A 17,228-nucleotide genomic window follows, 5' to 3' on the forward strand; every position below is an offset into this window, starting at 1 on the left:
TGAAGGAGGAAAGAGCTTGCTGGTGAGTCCCAATGGAGATCCCACAGAAGGCCTAAGCACGCTGCACGGCTCTTCTCCAGAAATAAAACCTCAAACCGGCTCCAAAAGCTTTTCTGTTACATTCCAGGGGACTTATCCTGGTACCAGGAGACTAGTTAATAGAACCTTCATTAAAATGCTTTTGCTCAAATATGTTTTTCTTTTTGCTTTAAAAATTATATAATATGGTGGCATCTGCTAGCACCACCAGTTAAGGGCTTATTAGTGGTTTCAGTTTTCAGGGTTTTAAAATGTTGGTCATTAAAATTAATTCTGGGTGGAACTCAGCTTAGAAAGTCTTATCCCCCTTGCCTTCTTTTTTTTTTTTTTTTCACATAGTCGAGAGAAAAACAAGAAAAGCAGCCCCCCCAAACAAAGGGGAAAAAAAAATAACCCTCCTGAACCATAAACTTGTTTTTAAGTTACATAAACCAAAACCTAAAACTTATAGAAAATAAATAGCATAAGATGACTAGGAAAAAAAAAAAAAAGCCAGATTAATTTGAAAGTGTTTCCTTCACTGGTTTTGAGTGAAATCAGTATATTTTCCATTAGTTCATATTATAAATTACTGCTGTAGGGTATTTTTTCTTCTTATTTCAAGTGGGAGACACATAGAAGCAACTGAGCTGTTTTATTTAGGAAAAATAAAGCAGTAGTGTCCTTGCCTTTGCCTTTCAATGTGATCTGGAAGGACTGTGCGTGGTTCTTGGTGAGCACACGGGCCTGGTGCTGGCATAAGCACTTCTGTTTGTGTTTGGGGCTGGCTGGCAGGGAACTCTCAGCTGGGACAACGGGGCAGTTGGCTGTGCCTTCTTCTGTCTTGAGCTCCTGTAAAACAGTGTTTTGACGTCTGCGTTCTCTTTTACTGCTCATTTTGGTGGCTGAGTGGAGAGCTGGACGTGCTTTGTTCTCCTGTTTAATTGCTTCTGCCTCCTGACTGCTCTGCTGCAGCCTTAGCCTTGCCCAGCTTAACCGGCTGCGTCAGAGAGACTGCGCTCAAAGCTCAAGCAGCTACTCTCCTTCTCTTAGAGCCGGGCAGGGTGGCAGGTCCAAGCCGACACGGAGTTACTGTAACTGGTTCAGCAGAGGTGGGGAGCTGCCAGGAGCAGCTGTGCCTCTGTCGCTAGCAAAAGGCCTCATCCCCCGTGAGTACCAGTTCTGTCCCAGGCACACAGCTGGAGAAGCTGTGCTAGAGGTAAATATTCCGTATTCCTCTTTATTTCTCATTTCTCGTTAGCGTAAACACATGCTCTCAATACTGCTTTTTTTTTTTTTAAGAAATCCGAGTATTATCGAATCAACTTACGAGTTTCTTAATATGTTTCTGTGGTGGGATAGTGGCCTGGAATATTTTGTGTCAAACAGTAAAGCTGTTATTTCAGCTCAGAGAAAGATTCTTTGGCTAGTTAAGCTGTCAGAAACAGGGGACATCTGCAGAGATATTGGTGACTTCTTTATAAAATTTCCTGAGAGCTGGGGTAGTTGTGATGGTTGGGTGACTGAAGCCACAAAAAGGACTGGAAGCTGAAGAAGGATGTAAATAATATCTTGTGGTTTGCATTCACCATTGGCTAAAATATAATATGTAGAAATGCATTTCCTGCCTACAGATTTATTGAATATTTAAAGCCAGAAAAAATAACAGAGGAGGAGAAAGATATTGTCCTTAGTTTATTTCCTCTGGCCCTTCTCAGAGGAGAACTTCTACAATGTAATATTATTTAACATGATTTTTTTATTTGTTTGTTTTTTTGACAAACATTGTATTAAAATCATCTGTGGATTGAGTTCTTCTTTACCAAATTGCATCCTGGAACAAATTATTTTCAACAGGCTTATAAACCCTCAACGAGTAGGAGTTTAACAGCGTCACATTACTGCCTGTGTACAAAATCAGATATCTCGTGTTTTGTCTAGAACGTACTGGAGAGCAGAGGATTAGCAAGAAGTAGGATTCTTCTCTCTGAACAAAACTTCTTATTATAATGAGATGCTTGGCACTTTTTTTTTTGTATAGGGTTGTACATCTGTGAATGTGCTGGTGCTGTCTCTGATATTTGACATACAGATTTCCCACTGGCCTCCTGTCAGTGTGACACTGAGCTCTCTTCGTGTGTTTCCAAGTGCTTGGTGACAAACAACTGCAAAGTGACTCCTCGAGTCCCCAGTAAAAAAGATTTATGGTGGAAGAATTCCCAGCCTCATAATGAGACTGTTGCAAGTTGCTTTTTGATATGTAGAAGGCTGAAATACAGACAATTTACCCAAACTGTGCGTTTATTTTATGTGCCAACAGCACGTATTTTGTCCAAGTTAATTATATTTAAAGTGTATGAAGTAGCTTGAAAGTGAGCCTTCATGGACGTGAGTGACCCTTGCTGAAATGTGTGAGCTGCAGCTCATCTTCCTCTTTGCTGGACTGCACAGACACAGGCTGTATCCAGGATCTGCTTCAAGCCTGATCCTTCCTGAGTGTGAACAGTCATATGTGGATGTGGGAATGGCACAGACGTGCCTGCTCAGCCTGTCATCATGCATCCTATATCTGCAGGCCTTATTTGGACTCTGCAGGATTTTCTGGGTTAGATCTCACGTTACCACCAGCTAGGGCTGTGCTGTGATTTAAGTAAAAGCGGTGTGTAGATCAGAACAACAGAACTGTTTTTTCAAATACTTTCTGGTTTTCTTTCTCTTGAGGGGGGGAATAAAAAAAAAAAGAATGCAGTGGATCTTTTCTCATTATAACTTTTTCTCTCATCATATGTTTGTTCATCTAGGTAGCCTCCTGATTTATCAAGTACACACTAGATTGTTATCTCTGTAAGCTGCAAACCCTGATCCCTCTTTTGAAAAGTGGCACTCTGGAGCTTCACTTTTTTTTTTTTTTAGTTTCTTCATGATGGTGTTCAATTTTTCAGAATTGAAGTAATAATAACAGAAATATTTATGTTGTGCTTGGATATGGGGTGGATGTCTTTCATGCAGAAAAGGAGGTATTTCTGAATAACCAAAAGCTGCCCAACTCGTCTGGTTTTTGCCCTTTCAGTTAGAGGTGCAGGATGTTGGGAGCAGAACTGGCAAGGCTTTCCTGTGCTGGGTGGACACTGATTTCTCTCTTTAAAACAGCTTTCTCAGTTTAGGTTCATTTTTCAAATTTCTTTAAAAGAAAGGGAAAGAGCTGAGTACCAAATGAGTATATTTAAGATCAGCTCTATAGCAGTACAAACAGATATAAATAAATGGACTCTTTTCCCCCCACTGGTGTTCGCTGAATGAAGCGTTTTCGCCTGAAGAAAAAGCAGAAACGGATTAGGTTTGGGGACTTCTGTACTTCAATTGCTTCCTGTGGTTACTGTCAGTTGTGCAAGCATGTTTTATTGTTAAGTGTGTGGAGTCTTCACCCAGATAATTTCCTCAAGACAATCCGTGCTTTAGTAGCAGAGACACAGTCTCTGTTGCAGGGAGGGGCTCTCGTATGTGGAAGCCCAGCTGAGGTTGCCGGTATTTTAGCGTCTTGAAGGCATTCAGGATTGAGTCTCAGTGTAGATCAAGTGCAAACTGGAAATGCGTTGGGCAGTTGGAGATGGGGAACAACCTGCTTTTAGCATGTGGATGAGGTTTTTAGTCATCTTAGCATCCTTTGGAGTTCTTATTTTTACTTACTTAACACTGGACTTGGAGGTATGTATGTACATAAACACTTGTGTATGCTGCTTGCTTTTTCCTGGGTTTGATTTCTTTTTTCCCTATTGGAATGATTAAGTTAGAGAATGACCTGTGCTACCGTCACTGCAAAGGAAATGCTTTCTGCGCACAGTAATGAAGAGTTTTCAGTAGTTTATGAATTTTTGAATAAATGTCCTGATTTCCCAACCATGTCAATTTGCTTTGTCTTGGAGAGAGATTGCTCTGTGTGTGTCTCTGTTAAAAAAACAAACAGCAATCAAAAACTCCAAGCGCAACGGCAACAACAAAAACTTTATTTTCCCCTTTCTTCATTTGATAAAAATCTCTCTCCTCTAGAATGATTTCCTTTGGGTTTGACACCACCATTTGATCTCAGTTTTTAATAATTTTGGTGGGTTTCACTCCCAGAAGAAAACATGCTTGTGCTGTGAAGTATTCCCACTAGAAATCTGGGAAGTCTTAAACCCTCGTGTTACTCAGGGCTAAGAACTGGCTTCTTTATTAATTCTGTGCTAGACAACCCCTGTACAGTAAATCTTTCCATAACACCACGCTGTTGAAATTAATCAAGCTGATGTTTGGAAATTGTTCAAATTAGATTAAATTAAATAACACCTAGATGGGGCTCACAACTTGTGCTGATGGAAACAGATTTTAATCTAAAAAGACACAAATTTTATCGGTGCCTCTTCTTATTGGCTGATCTTCATATTACGCTTATTAGGATGAGCAAGCACTGCTTCCGATTTAATGGGCAGCAGAGGTGGGTGGCTGGAATAGTTTAACCTCCTCTGCAGCTTTTCTGGCGCCTTTTCTCCTTTGGTTTAGCTGCTGTGCCTGGGGCGGTCATGTGGAAGTTGGTGATGTGTAGAAATGTGACTGCTGGTAGTGCCACCTTTGATTCTCAATCTGAAGCACTGGATAAAGTATATTATTTGAAAGTGAACCAAAAAAATCAGTGCAGGACTTCTTAAAGGTCTTCCCTGTCTTGTCCTTTTCTTGGCTATTAGAAATTAACAGCTTGCACTTGCAAATCTTGCAGCTCAAAGTGTTTTCCAGGGAGCTGCTTGACTTCAGTTTGATAACATTTTTTAACTGGCTTCAAGCTTTTGTTTAATGAATATTTTGTGTGGTGGAGAGTCCAGAGTTTTCACTGTTTAGATAGCATACCTGTTTCTTTTTTCTTCGTTTTTAGAATAAGTTACTCTATGGGAAAATAAAACTGTGGAGTAAAACTAGCAAGTAGGAGAAAAATGTGCATTTGGGCACAGGTCGTCTGCATATTTAATTGCTTCTTGATTTTTCTGCTGCTTAGATGAGTCTCAGCTAAAATGCAAGGAAATGTACAAAGCCTTCTCTGTACATCACAAGTTCTCCATGAAAGCAACTGCAGAGCTTAACTCCCATTTCTGATGTGTTTTAACAATATTTGGTATACAGAGGTACCGATCACCACCAACCATTCTGTTCTTCTGGAAGCACTTTCTGTGTTCTCTTCCATGGAATACAGGGAAATCTTGTGTACGTGTGTTCTTTTAAAAGGCTTTCTGTGGTCTTATTTTATGTTCCTCTAACACTTAATGCTATCTAGATGGGGTTCAAAGCACTGACAGAAGCACTGAAGAGCTGTTTCTAAGCCAGCTCAATGGAGCAGTATCAAGTAGAAAAAGTCTTTTGGATAATTTGTAATCGTTACTGATATTTTGTGTGCAATTCAGCATATTGTACTTCTTCTTTGAGAAAACAAGGTGTTTTCTTTTCAGCCCTCAGATTACCCCTAGTTTTCTCCATGTGTGAAACTCAGTGCCGTATGTTATCCACCATGAGTTACACCGCATCATTCACTACAGCATCTCTCTAAAGCTGGGAGAGCAAATGCACAAGAGTTTTGCTCAAAAGGGATCTCAGCCTTTTTTGTGTGTACATGTGAAGAGGAGGGATGCTGCTTCTGGCTGCGCAGGCACTAGAGAAAAGAGCTGAGGGCTTTTAGGATTTGTGAGTTAGGCTTTTCTTCCTGCATGCAATGCTTCGTTCTGGACGCTTGGTCTTCTGCTCTCTTGAGCAACGCTGTAAGCTGTTCAATGGAATGATGGACAGGATGGACTGGCTTGCATCCCTCTTCTGCAAGGGCCCTGTAGTGAGGTGGAGGTTCCGCTTATGCACCTAGGAACAAGGCGTCGTGCGTACTGGTGTGTAAAGACTGTGCTGGTTTTAGCTGCAGATGGTTTTCCTTCAGATTTTCATGTACCAGAGGTATGTTAATTTATATTTAGATAATATCAGGAAACAGAGAAGTTCACTGTAATAAATCCATTTGAGATATTATGGGTTAACTCTTTCCAGTTCAAAATAGAGGGCAGAGCAGATGAGATTTCCTCGGAGTGAGGTTTGCTTGGAAAGAAGTTGGATGACTCTTGATTTCTAGGAAAGCAAAATTGATTAAGAGTCCAGCCACAACGAGAGGATCGTAACGTGTTAGCAGTGGCAGATGTGGTAACCTGCCCTTTGCTCTCTGTTTTTAAAGTACTAATGGCAGCTTGTTGTCAGTTATGCTGGGTCACTGAGCTTAGAGGTATTTTTGCAAAAGCTGTTTCTATAGCAGGGCTCCTGTGATCCTGGATGGCTCAGATGAGCCATTTGAAAAATAGTCATGGGCAAGCTTCCTGCAAGTCTACCATGCCGTCCATACAGTAGAGCTGTGACAACAGCATTTCTGCCATTTGAGGTCCTGTTTGCACTAAGAGAGTAAATTGTGGGCATAAATTGTGTGGAGAATAGGTGCTGCTTCTGTGCTGAAAAGGTGGAAAGGCAGTTCTGTGACGAGGACAGCATGCTGCGGGAGGATGGAAGATGCTGCGGCATTCCTCTCATCAGTTTGCATTCACCCACTTACACTGTCTTGCCAAAATGTGGTTTACACAACCGATATTGCAGCCTTAGCGTTTGGCCAATTATCTGATTCTTCTGTTGAGACATTAATAGCCCCATCAGGAATGCTGTGACAGACCGTACGTTCGGTGGGAGGGCATGTTTGTTACTTACAGGGGTTAAATTTCATTTTAACTAGTTAAATGATTTATGGACAAACAATTCAGCTTTTAACCTTGGAAAGGAATAACAATTTTGTCACTGACTTCAGTGGGAACAGAATCAGCCATGCTCTGTCTTTTCAGAAAAGCACCCAGAGATATTTTTCAATGTATGTTCCTGAGTGAGTGTGTTAAAATTTGTTTACTTGAACTTGCAAAATGCGTTGGTTTATCTCAGAATCAGTGGTAAAGAGGGAGCAGCATCAATATGATGCTGTAACCTACTTACCCATTATTGAAGGTGTGATTTAAAACAGAATGCTAAAACCTATGAACTGGGTATCCAGGCTTGTAGCTACTGCTGGTCTGCAGTTAGAATGTCCAATTGGGAGCTGATCCCTGCCAGCTATGGCACTAAATGATAAATGTGTATCTGAAATACATTTTAAATAAATCTCATCTCTGCAAATTCAAGCCTAGAGGATTCAAGTCCCTTAGCAGGTGTTACTGCTGTGACTGTATCTATTTCAGGGCAGTGTGGCTCCTTTTGAAGGCATATTTGACCACTGGTTTGCAGATATTAGAACTGCTGATAGATGATCTTAATTAATTGGCTTGGTATAGAAGGAGAACCAACATTTGGCTTTCTCCTCCCTTATGAAGTGCCCAGACCAGGAATGCAGTGATCTGTATCTGTTCTTTCATGAATATTTCCATAATAATTATTTTCATATTATCTACATGAAATTGTCGTATTTATTTCTGGAAAAACAGGATTGAAAAGTAAACTAGTAGACTTTCAGGCAAGCTCTACATAGCACATTTTGAGAATGGCTTTAGGCTTGGATTTGTCTTTCCCTTAATATTTCATAGCTTATCAAGGGGATAACAAAATATATGTATCCAATTAATAAATTTATGTTGCTGGAGGTAGTGATTTTTTCCTTTGTCACACACTTCATGGCCCATAGCAAATGATGAAAATGGATCTTCCAACTCAGTAAGTTTTCTGTGTTTTCCTTTCATGCTTTTCCCTCCGTGCACAGACATGCAGTACTATAAAGCCACGTTCCACAAATTGGCTTGTTTCTGGCCTGTCTGTAGTACTGGATCCCTTTAAGTTCACGCCTCACAGTTTATTACCAGAGATGACTTGATCTCATTACCACAAAAGTAAATTTACAGTAAAAGAGAATTAAATTGAATCCAGAACGCTCCCTGAGTTTTTTACTTCTGTGATTCACCCTCATCCTTGATTCTCTTTCTAAGAGAGCTGTTCTCACTCTCTTCATACATTAGGAGGGAGAACACTGCTGGCTTCTCAGGGACTGCTGGTCCATTAGCTCTCAACACCACCAAATTATCATTTTCAGCAAAATTTGTGCAAAGGTGTTTACTTTGCAGAACGAGTAGGATGGCCATAGTCTGGAAGTATGTGAATTAACCTAGCCAATCCAAGAAGTGCATATGGGACTAGCCCCAAACAATATCTCCATGATGGTCACTGTGTGGAGAGAAGCTGGACAGTGGTGTCTACATGTCAGGTTTTCAGATCTCTTAGTGTAGAGAAGCCCTGACCTGCAAGAATAGGGCATTCAAGGAACTGTAGAAAATTTCTTCAGTGTTAAAAAGTCTTAGCAGAAAAATCTCATTTGTCCTCATGCTGACTGTTATTTTGTTCCTAAATTGTATTCTCTGGGGCTTTTAGTGTGGTTTGTAAATGAGTCAAGTGATGAGACTTGAGTATTTCCCTTGGAAAGAAAACAAAAGCTGTCCCCTGGGGAAGAAAGGCCGATATCCACTTACGATGAGCCTTCTAGGAGGTGTCTTAAATGAAAGCTTTTATCAGAGATGTATGACGCTTTTCTTGTTCCTCTCTCACAGACTTCTTTTTTTCCATCTAGGTTTGATGATTCCAGTCTTTTGTGTGGTGGAGCAGTCGGATGCCTCTCTTGAATATGATAATCGAGAAGAGCATGCTGAGTTCGTTCTGGTTCGCAAAGATGTGCTCTTTAGCCAGCTGGTGGAGACAGCGCTCCTGGCTCTGGGGTATTCCCACAGCTCTGCGGCTCAGGCACAAGGTATTCAGTAAAGTTCTTTTCCCTCTTCTCTGTGTTGACTGAATGGTGCACCTCAGGCTGTTCAGTGCAAGGAGAAAGCAAGAAAATTGGTGGGAAATCTTGGGAGTGTTTTAATCGGTTGTATTGATTACTTAATCTTAAACTAGGTGTAGAACAACACCTACCTTGTTAGCCTGCCTAGAAAGCATTAGCTGGATCTTGCTGAAGTGTGAAATATGGTGATAATGATCAGCCAGCGTATTCATGACACATTTGTTCTGCATCTCAAGGCAGGTTGCTGCTTTGAGGAAATCAGCGCAGAAGAGCAGGGTAGAACCTCTAAGTGTAGGGCTAGATGGTATCTGGTACGTCTCTTTCTATCAGGGCCGTTTTGAACAGCATGTTATAATATATAACAGCATTTTTGAAGCAGTGTATTGAATACAATAAGGTTACATATACATATTCTCTTAATGACCAATAGCTGTACTGCAAAATGTGCAAACTGATTTTTGTTTCTGCTTGTCTACGGTACTGCTGCAAATGCTTTGTAAATGTCTACCATTCCTTCTTTTTGAAAATGATTCTCCGGAAGGAGCAAAATCTAAAATTAACAAAGCTTTCCTCTCTGTACCCAAAATATCACCACGAAACCTAAGATTGTATAAATGGGGGAGACAGGGAGGAGGTGGGGGAGCGGGAAAAATCTTTCCAAAATGAATTTCACATTTCAAGAAACTTTTATGCTAAGGAGATTATTTCATTGTTTTCTCTTTTGGATGAGAAGCCTGTGACTTTGTTTCATCCTCATGTCATCAGTTGGACCCCTGCAGTTTAGGGTAGTTTAACAGTAGCTTTGCCTGGGGATTTGGATTTTATCTGTTGGTTTTAGTCACTTTGTATAGCTAGGAATTTGAATGCGCAAACAGAGGGAGCAGCGTAGTGCTGAATGCAGGAGTTCCAGACAGCGGTTAATAGCGCAGCACTCTTTGTACAAACTTCTCTCCAAGCAGGGTGATAATGATTCATTTCCTCTGTCAGCCTCTCTGCTCTGTGAGAGGCTCAGGATCTGCTTACGGGCAGAGCTCATGCAGATCTAATGTATTTATTTATTTATACAATGCAGCAATAGAAGCTGTATGAGAAGATAGTTGTTTTGTTTTTTAACAGGAAACATTTCATGTCGTTTTAGGGACACTTGTTTTTTTTTTATTCCCAATAAATGTAAAAGTTCATTGTATTCCACTGTTTCCATCCTGGTGAGCCAGCTTCCTGTTTGACAGCACTATCCATCTCAGTTAACACGGTTGCTCAATATGTTGTGAGCTAACATGTGGAACACACTGCATTCAGTGGCCAAGATTTCAGTCTTGGCACTTATGAAGGGGAATGGGCTTTGCGGGAAACCTGCTCTGAGGAGGCATGCCACTCAGTGCAGTGATCCACACTGGCTGAGCATCTCACTTGGGGAACCTTGCATTTGCAGCATCTCTCTGCTGCGAGAATACCAAGGAGTAGAGACAGATTGAATCACAAAGGAAATTAGTCACTGTGCAGGGAGGAAACGGCCACTGCGTTTTTAAGCTACAGACTTCGACAGGGAGCAGGTTCAGCTAGTAATCTGTCATTTGGTGTTGTGCTCAAATAACTCGTCTATAAAATCAAAGTTGAACCTCTGTTTCAATTAATCTAATAGAAAAGACTTCACGGTTTTTGTCTTTAAGGGATTCATTGCCTTCCACTAGAAACATCAGGTGGTATAATATATAGAAATGACAGAAATTACTTCAAAGATCTGCCAGGAAAAAAATCTCTTCCTTGGTCAGCATGCTTATCGTCACACCAAAGGACCAGTTCTCTGAAGTCTTTTATGCTTCCTGGGCAAATACTGCAGGACATGCTGAGTTTAACATACGAGACACACATTAACATTAACACACATTTAGTGTGCAGCTTGTTCTGAAACAGCTTGCTTCTGTGCTACTGTCTGCAAGCAGAGAGGTGAGGTCCAGGCAGAGGCAATTTGCTGGTATAGGTATCTGAGACTGGCTAGTTTTGTGAGAAAAATTCTAGAATGTTGGGCTATAATCTGTCAAGCAGTGTTTACAGAAACATGTTGCTAAATACTTTAATAAAGGATACATTTGGGAGAATAATCTTCTGATATGAGAAAGAGGAAAAAATATAAGGCTAATTTGCTCTGTTCATTCTGGATAAAGTCTGCTTCTGTTCCAGTAGTTGGAATTGATTTCATTTAGCAATATACGCTGATAAACAGCCACTTAGTTCTTCTCTATGTGTTGTGATCAGCTGAATTACAGGATCTGCATGAGAAATGCATCAGGAGGTGCATCGCGCACCACCAGCTTTGAGTTGTTCAGACATCGTCGTGACCAGGCGTCCTCATGTCCTCTAGGACATAATAAACACGAGACTGTCAAAGCTTTGTTTTGCAAAGGCTGCTTATGCAGTAATCTTCATCTAGCATGTAGCAGTCGTCACCTATTGAGTGAGGAAAATTTCTATATGTCTATATTGTATAATTTCTATATGTCTGCTTCTTTGGTTGACTATCGAAAGGAGAGCCACTGTTTGCTTCATCTCACAGGACACTTCTCGTGTTTGTGCATTCTAAAGAACCATGTCTCCAATGTCAGATAAGAGCTACTTGTGGGGGAAAAAATGGAGTCATGGCAGGAGAGAGAACTGCTGTGCAATTTCACACCGCCTTCGCCGCAGTTCACCACAGCATTCGCACAGCCCTGCTGAGTCTCAAGCAGGTGGTGCGCGATTTGTGCGTAGGGCCCCATCTCACATCGCCTACTGTACTGCAGAGCCTGCGTGCCAGGGACAAGACGTGACATGGAGGGGAATGTGTGTCCGAGGAGGCTCTGCTGTGGGTCTGCCCAGAGCTGCTGAGCTCCCCAGGGAGTTGAGGAGTCTTAGCGTAAATGTCTTGAAACAAATACATACTGGGGGATATACATGAAGATGGCCCCATGCCTTGCTGGAAGAAGCTTTTTATTCCCCCACAGTTTGGGCAGGACACAGTTATTATTACACAAACAGCTGGTTGCAAACATTTTTTGTTGATGGTGGCAAGAGCGGAAACTTTTCAGCAAGCTCTGCCCTCGTGAAACTTCCCTTTTCTGACAGGAGCTGTGAAAAGTCTTCTGGAACAGAATGGGAATTTGTTAACAGCTTGGCACTGGGGTGTGAAAGTTGGTGGTGTGAATGGCAACAAAGGTTTAATCAACATTTATGTATTTTTCTTTCATCACTTGAGTCTACACCTGACACTAGGGAACCTGCTACAAGAGCCTTCTGGTAAGAAAAAGAGTCACGCTTTAAAAGGGCACCTGTTCTGTGTGTAATTTAATAAAAATTACATGCCCTGGTGCCTTTTTGAAAGTTATTTTCTGTTACTGTTATTTTTGTATTGTTGGGCGTGGTACTCTAAGTGAGCTGTGCAAGAGGGGGCGAGCTGGTAGGGACTGAGTGCTGAGGCCAAGGCAGTACGAAGTTACCTGCAATCTGAAGTACTCTGTGAACGGTCTGAAGCTTTGGACCTGCTGTGAAAGCTGACTGTCTCCCACTGTGGAGTTGAGGAAGAGCAGTTCCAGTCTGACACTTCTACCAATTTCTTAGAATCCACGTGAAAAATCAAGTAGCGTTTTCTCTTTTGACTGGTTCCCTGCTAGCTCTTGTGAGCATACACAGAACTGGTGTACGTTGTCTACAGAGCCTCACAAAGCTTAGTGGCCCATCAAAGTAGACTTTGCCTTTGGTTCCAAGGTTTTTCTGCCGGTTTGCTGGCAGGGCAAAGGAGTGCCTGCCCTGACTGTGTGGGTAGCACATCTTGAATATTGTTGCTGTGCTGTGTTACTTGCTGTGATCTGCTTCTCAAGAGCGAGGCTCAGGGAAGACCCAAACAGAAAGTTAATACAAAAGATCCTGTGAAATATTCCCATCTGTGCTGCCTCTGGGACCATAGTAGTTTCCAACTGAATGTGAGGTGAAGGCAGAATGTACCAACTGGGGGCTGTGTTGAACACATGCAAACTGATTTTATGTTTCTCTATCAAGAAAGGTACAGAAAAAATGTAGCAAAACCCTGCAAAACTTGTGCTGCTTGTATACAGCTAAGTTTGTTGCAATTGGGAAGATAAGTTACTTTTTAATACAGGCACAACAGAGAAGTATGGGCGAGATGAGAGGAAACCTGGGAGAACGTATTTCCTGTGCAATAAATTGTGAGAGTGCTATAATCCAGGATCTTCTGCCTCCATAGCCAAGTGCCCAGTGCCAGTTGTATGGTTGAGCTGTGGCTCCCTGTTTGTATAATCAAACATCTCTTAATCTAGGGTTTAATGAGTAGAAGAGAAACCAACCCAGCCCTCTTCAGGGCTCTGTTCACCTGAGTAGTCTGGTTCCATCCTTAGCAGCTCTTTATTCAGCAATTGCCTTTTGTGCACCTTGCCTGGGGATGCTTCTTATGGATAAGCTCGCCTTTCTTCTTTCCAACTTTGGAGGTGAAATTCTGAAAGGCCCTGTATGGGAACTGCTGAATCATGGCCTGAACCTCTGATTGATCACCTGAGGTGAGCCATGAGTCAGCCACAGGAGCACAGGTGAAGGCAATTCACCTGTGCTGCAGGAAGGGGTGGAGCCTGGCTCCTCCTAGACCTATTTAAGAGCTGGCTACCAGTGGGGAAGGATCTCTTCTGGAGATCTGCTCTGCTGGAGTTTTGTGAGTGAGCCCAGGATAGGGATAAGGTTTCTATCTATTCTCTTTTTGTTATTGTAATCTGCTTTGCCAAACTCTCTTGTTTATTTTGTAATTATAACATCTTAATATTCATTGTTTATACAGGGCCCTACATAATCATTCAGGAGTAATAAGCACGTGAGGTACAACTCTAACAGGCATCCTACATTAAGTTCAGACATGACATTTAGTGACAAAGTTGTCTGGGTTTGCTGAGCAGACTGGATTTCTTTCAGTAGTACTCAGCCATTTACATCAAAGCGGTCCTTGTAAAAGCAGCTCCTTCTTGAATTGTGCACTGCTTGAGTTGTGTTCTTTGTCTTTCTCTGTGATGTTTGAAGAAATTGGTCTGAGTACAGCTTGAGTATTTATTTATTTCCCTATATACGGATGCTTACCAGCAAATCACTGTTTTGTCTACCCTAAAAAACTTCATGACAACTGTAAGTGAAACTCATTTACAGGAGCTGAGAGAGAAAGTTAGACTTCAGTGAGAATGTTGAAAGCCTCTTCCTGCTTTGTTTTTCAGTAGCCATTACAGTGCATAATGGGCATAGGATTTGAAAGACACTTGTTGTTAAAGGTTCAGCCTCTCATGCCGTTTCAATTACAGCCCAAGCCTTCTCTCTAAATACCACTTGGGACTATTAAGAAATCTTTAAGTATTAAGGGAGAGATAGAGATCCATTTGCATTCATAGGGTTTACTTAAATTATACTTTTTCGTGATTGAAAAGCAAATACTATGATATCATATTAAAATATGTAATTAATGGAATAGATTGATGTTTTACTTCTATATATAAGAACTATACATTTGTAATTTAGATCTATCGTGTAGGTACATACAAATTATTTTATACATGTAAGTTATACAGATAAATATTTCTTTGCATGTTTAGAAACAGAAGATCAGAACCCAGTACTTCTCAAGTTGCCTCCCTCCTTGTCCACCATAGCATTAAGTGTGACAGTGAATTGCCATTCTTTGATAAACTCATGATGGAAGTTCTTAACTTTTCAATAGTGGTCAAAGGACTCTCTTTCCTTTTTCTCCCCACCACCAGCCCAGTACTGATGTGTGCCATGTGGTATTGGCTTTCTGATCCCAATATATTATTTACAGGATTTTTGTGATGGAACAAAACCTTCCACAAATAATAATCTATTTTTCTAGACGGCAAACATCTGGGTAGTATAAACAAATGGGTACTTTATTGGTGTTTGAACAGCCTAGAGGCAAGTACCCAAACTCAGCCCTGACCAGCTCAGCACTTCTGACACTGCTCCCCATCTCATTTGTGGTTTTTGCCAGGGTAGAGCCTGGCTGGGAAGCAGGAAACAGGGACAGCAAGAGGAGACAGAACTAGCCTGGGTGTCACTGGGAAGCCCCTTACCTTTGTGACCTGCCTGCCTGGGGCTTCTTTTGCCTGAGGAGCATTCTAGGCCAAGTACTTTGCAGTTTGTCGCATCTAGGTGCTGGCTTTGGGCTACAGCAGAGTGCCTGTAGTTTGTTTGTTCCTTACTCAAAACTGGTAAGTCTCAGATTGTGTTGCAGATAAAGAGGAACAAAACACTTAATAATTCCTCTCTCACTTTGTTTTTGAGAAACATTGCTGAGGTCGCAGCAGCAAATCCACACCTCTGTTTTTCGAGGGCGGTGGTCTGTCGTGCTTCCCAATTGCTGCGGCTGTAGGCTCTGTGTGAGGGTATCTGGGCAGCACTGGAGTTTCTTCATGTGTCACACTCTTAGAGGGCATATTTTCATACGTTCTGCTTGTTTTATAAACCAGTAAGGAAATGCTGGGGAAATTGGGCCATAGACTTCTTTTAAAAAATTATTTCTATTCATTTATTTACTTATTTGCCCTGTCACAGCAAACCTTACAATAATTTGGCATAAAATAAAAACTACACTCTCTCCAGAAGGCCTGTATGTACTCAATTAAAAACTCAGACCAGCTTATAATAAATTCTGATTTTTCTTGGCCCCTTCTCAACCTCTCAGCTAAGCCCACAAGCCCACGAACCACGGGTAATTTTGAGGAAAATTGGGAAATGGTGTTTATTCATTTTAATTCAAAACAAAATAATTGTCTTTCTTCCATGAATTTGATAAAGTGCTGTATTTAAAAATGGGAATAAATTAGGTTAGCCTAGGTCTTTCCCTGTCAGGAGAAGGAAAATGAAGTGCATTTAGCAGCCTGGTAGCTAAAAAGCTAAATATACTTCAAAAATTCAGTAGCATATGAGGAGAGCAGAGCCTGGTGGTGCTTCACACAAGTTAGGGGAGCTTTTTTTGTATTTGTTTTTTCTTTTAAGATATTCTTGTCTGCTGAGATACTGCTGCCTTTATCTAGAGCAGGGCCTGGAAAACTTTTTAGATCTGTGGCATGAAGAGGATGCTTTCTGCACAGCTGCAGTTGGCCTTGCTCCTCCATGCTCCTTGTGGACTCGGCTCCAGCTGCTACTTTCCTTGCCTTGACCGGGCAAGTCTTGTGCCCTGCATCCTCCTTTACTCTCTTTAGGGTCAGTTCTGAGTTGCTTACCACCACATAGGAGCACTGTGGAAGAGATATCCAACTTTGGTCATCCTGGCCCTACCCAGAATTGTCATGAACTCGATGATAGATAGCTATCTTTACATTTGCATCTTTTTTGCCTGCACAATTTTATATAGGGGCGATCTGTCCTCCTGTATTGTTTGTCATCAGGAATCTACAGGAAGTGAAATGGCTAAATGTACAGTATGAAAAACCATTAGCAGGAGGTGGTTCTGTGAGTGACCTTTTTCCAGACTGGTCACTGAGACGTCATTCCTGTTAGGATGATTAAGGCTCTAATTAATGCTCACATTCCAGCTTGGGCTGAGAGAAGCGGGTATGCATGCCCTCCTCTGCCCACTGAGCTGCTTGGCTGTTTGCAGTAAGACTCTCTTCCTTTCCCTGTTGCAGGGCTTACAGAGGATCGCTCGCACTCTGTCTTTCTGTCTGTCAGTGACCACCTTTGGTTTTTCCAGGGGAAAAAAAAAACAAACAATAAATTCTAGGATGAAGTAGCTGTCAGTTAAACAATATAGCTATAGTAATGCTGGGATCTGGGGTCCTCTTAATCTCTTTTCACTCCCCAGTTTTTTGGAGAAAGTGTGGTTTTTATTTTATGCCAAATTATTACAAGGGTTGCTGTGACAGTTGTGTATGTGCAGCATTTTCAACTTCACCTGTTTCTGCAGTTACCAATAAGGAGTTAAATTCAAACAAGGAAGCTAGGAAGAAGAGAATGTGTGCCAGTCAGGATTCTTAGCTAAATTGCTTTCATACTTTGTTTTTATAATATATTTGCTGCTTAGCCACATTTTGGCCTTTTTCCTTTTCCTAACAAAAATCATTATGTGGGATAACAAGTAGATAGTTCCTACTTCCACAGTGACAGCTTCATACTAAAAATGTCCCTTGGCATAGGGATTGCTAACTGATGGTAATTTGTCTGCCTATCTGAATGGATTTTTTTTTCCCAACATGAGCTATAGGATCTATGAAATAGTCTGTGGGTGAAAAAGTGTTAATTTTGTATTGAAACTGAGGATGGACCAAATGGTTGAGGAAAGGAACACATCAAATAATGAGCTATAGATAACACCAGA

The 17,228-nt window shown here is 41.4% G+C and overlaps 1 protein-coding gene across 4 annotated transcripts in view; it reads left to right on the top strand.

The window, feature by feature from the left end:
- The window catches only part of SATB2 (SATB homeobox 2), a 128,975-nt gene that overhangs the window by 16,964 nt on the left and 94,783 nt on the right, over nt 1–17,228 (top strand). For all 4 annotated transcript variants that reach the window (XM_048952983.1, XM_048952982.1, XM_048952985.1 and 1 more), the window contains one exon: nt 8,663–8,839. In XM_048952983.1, the coding sequence (XP_048808940.1) occupies nt 8,663–8,839 (177 nt within the window). The remainder of the gene's footprint in view (nt 1–8,662; nt 8,840–17,228) is intronic.

Source organism: Lagopus muta, chromosome 8 (assembly GCF_023343835.1).
Source record: "Lagopus muta isolate bLagMut1 chromosome 8, bLagMut1 primary, whole genome shotgun sequence".
NCBI lineage: Eukaryota > Metazoa > Chordata > Aves > Galliformes > Phasianidae > Lagopus > Lagopus muta.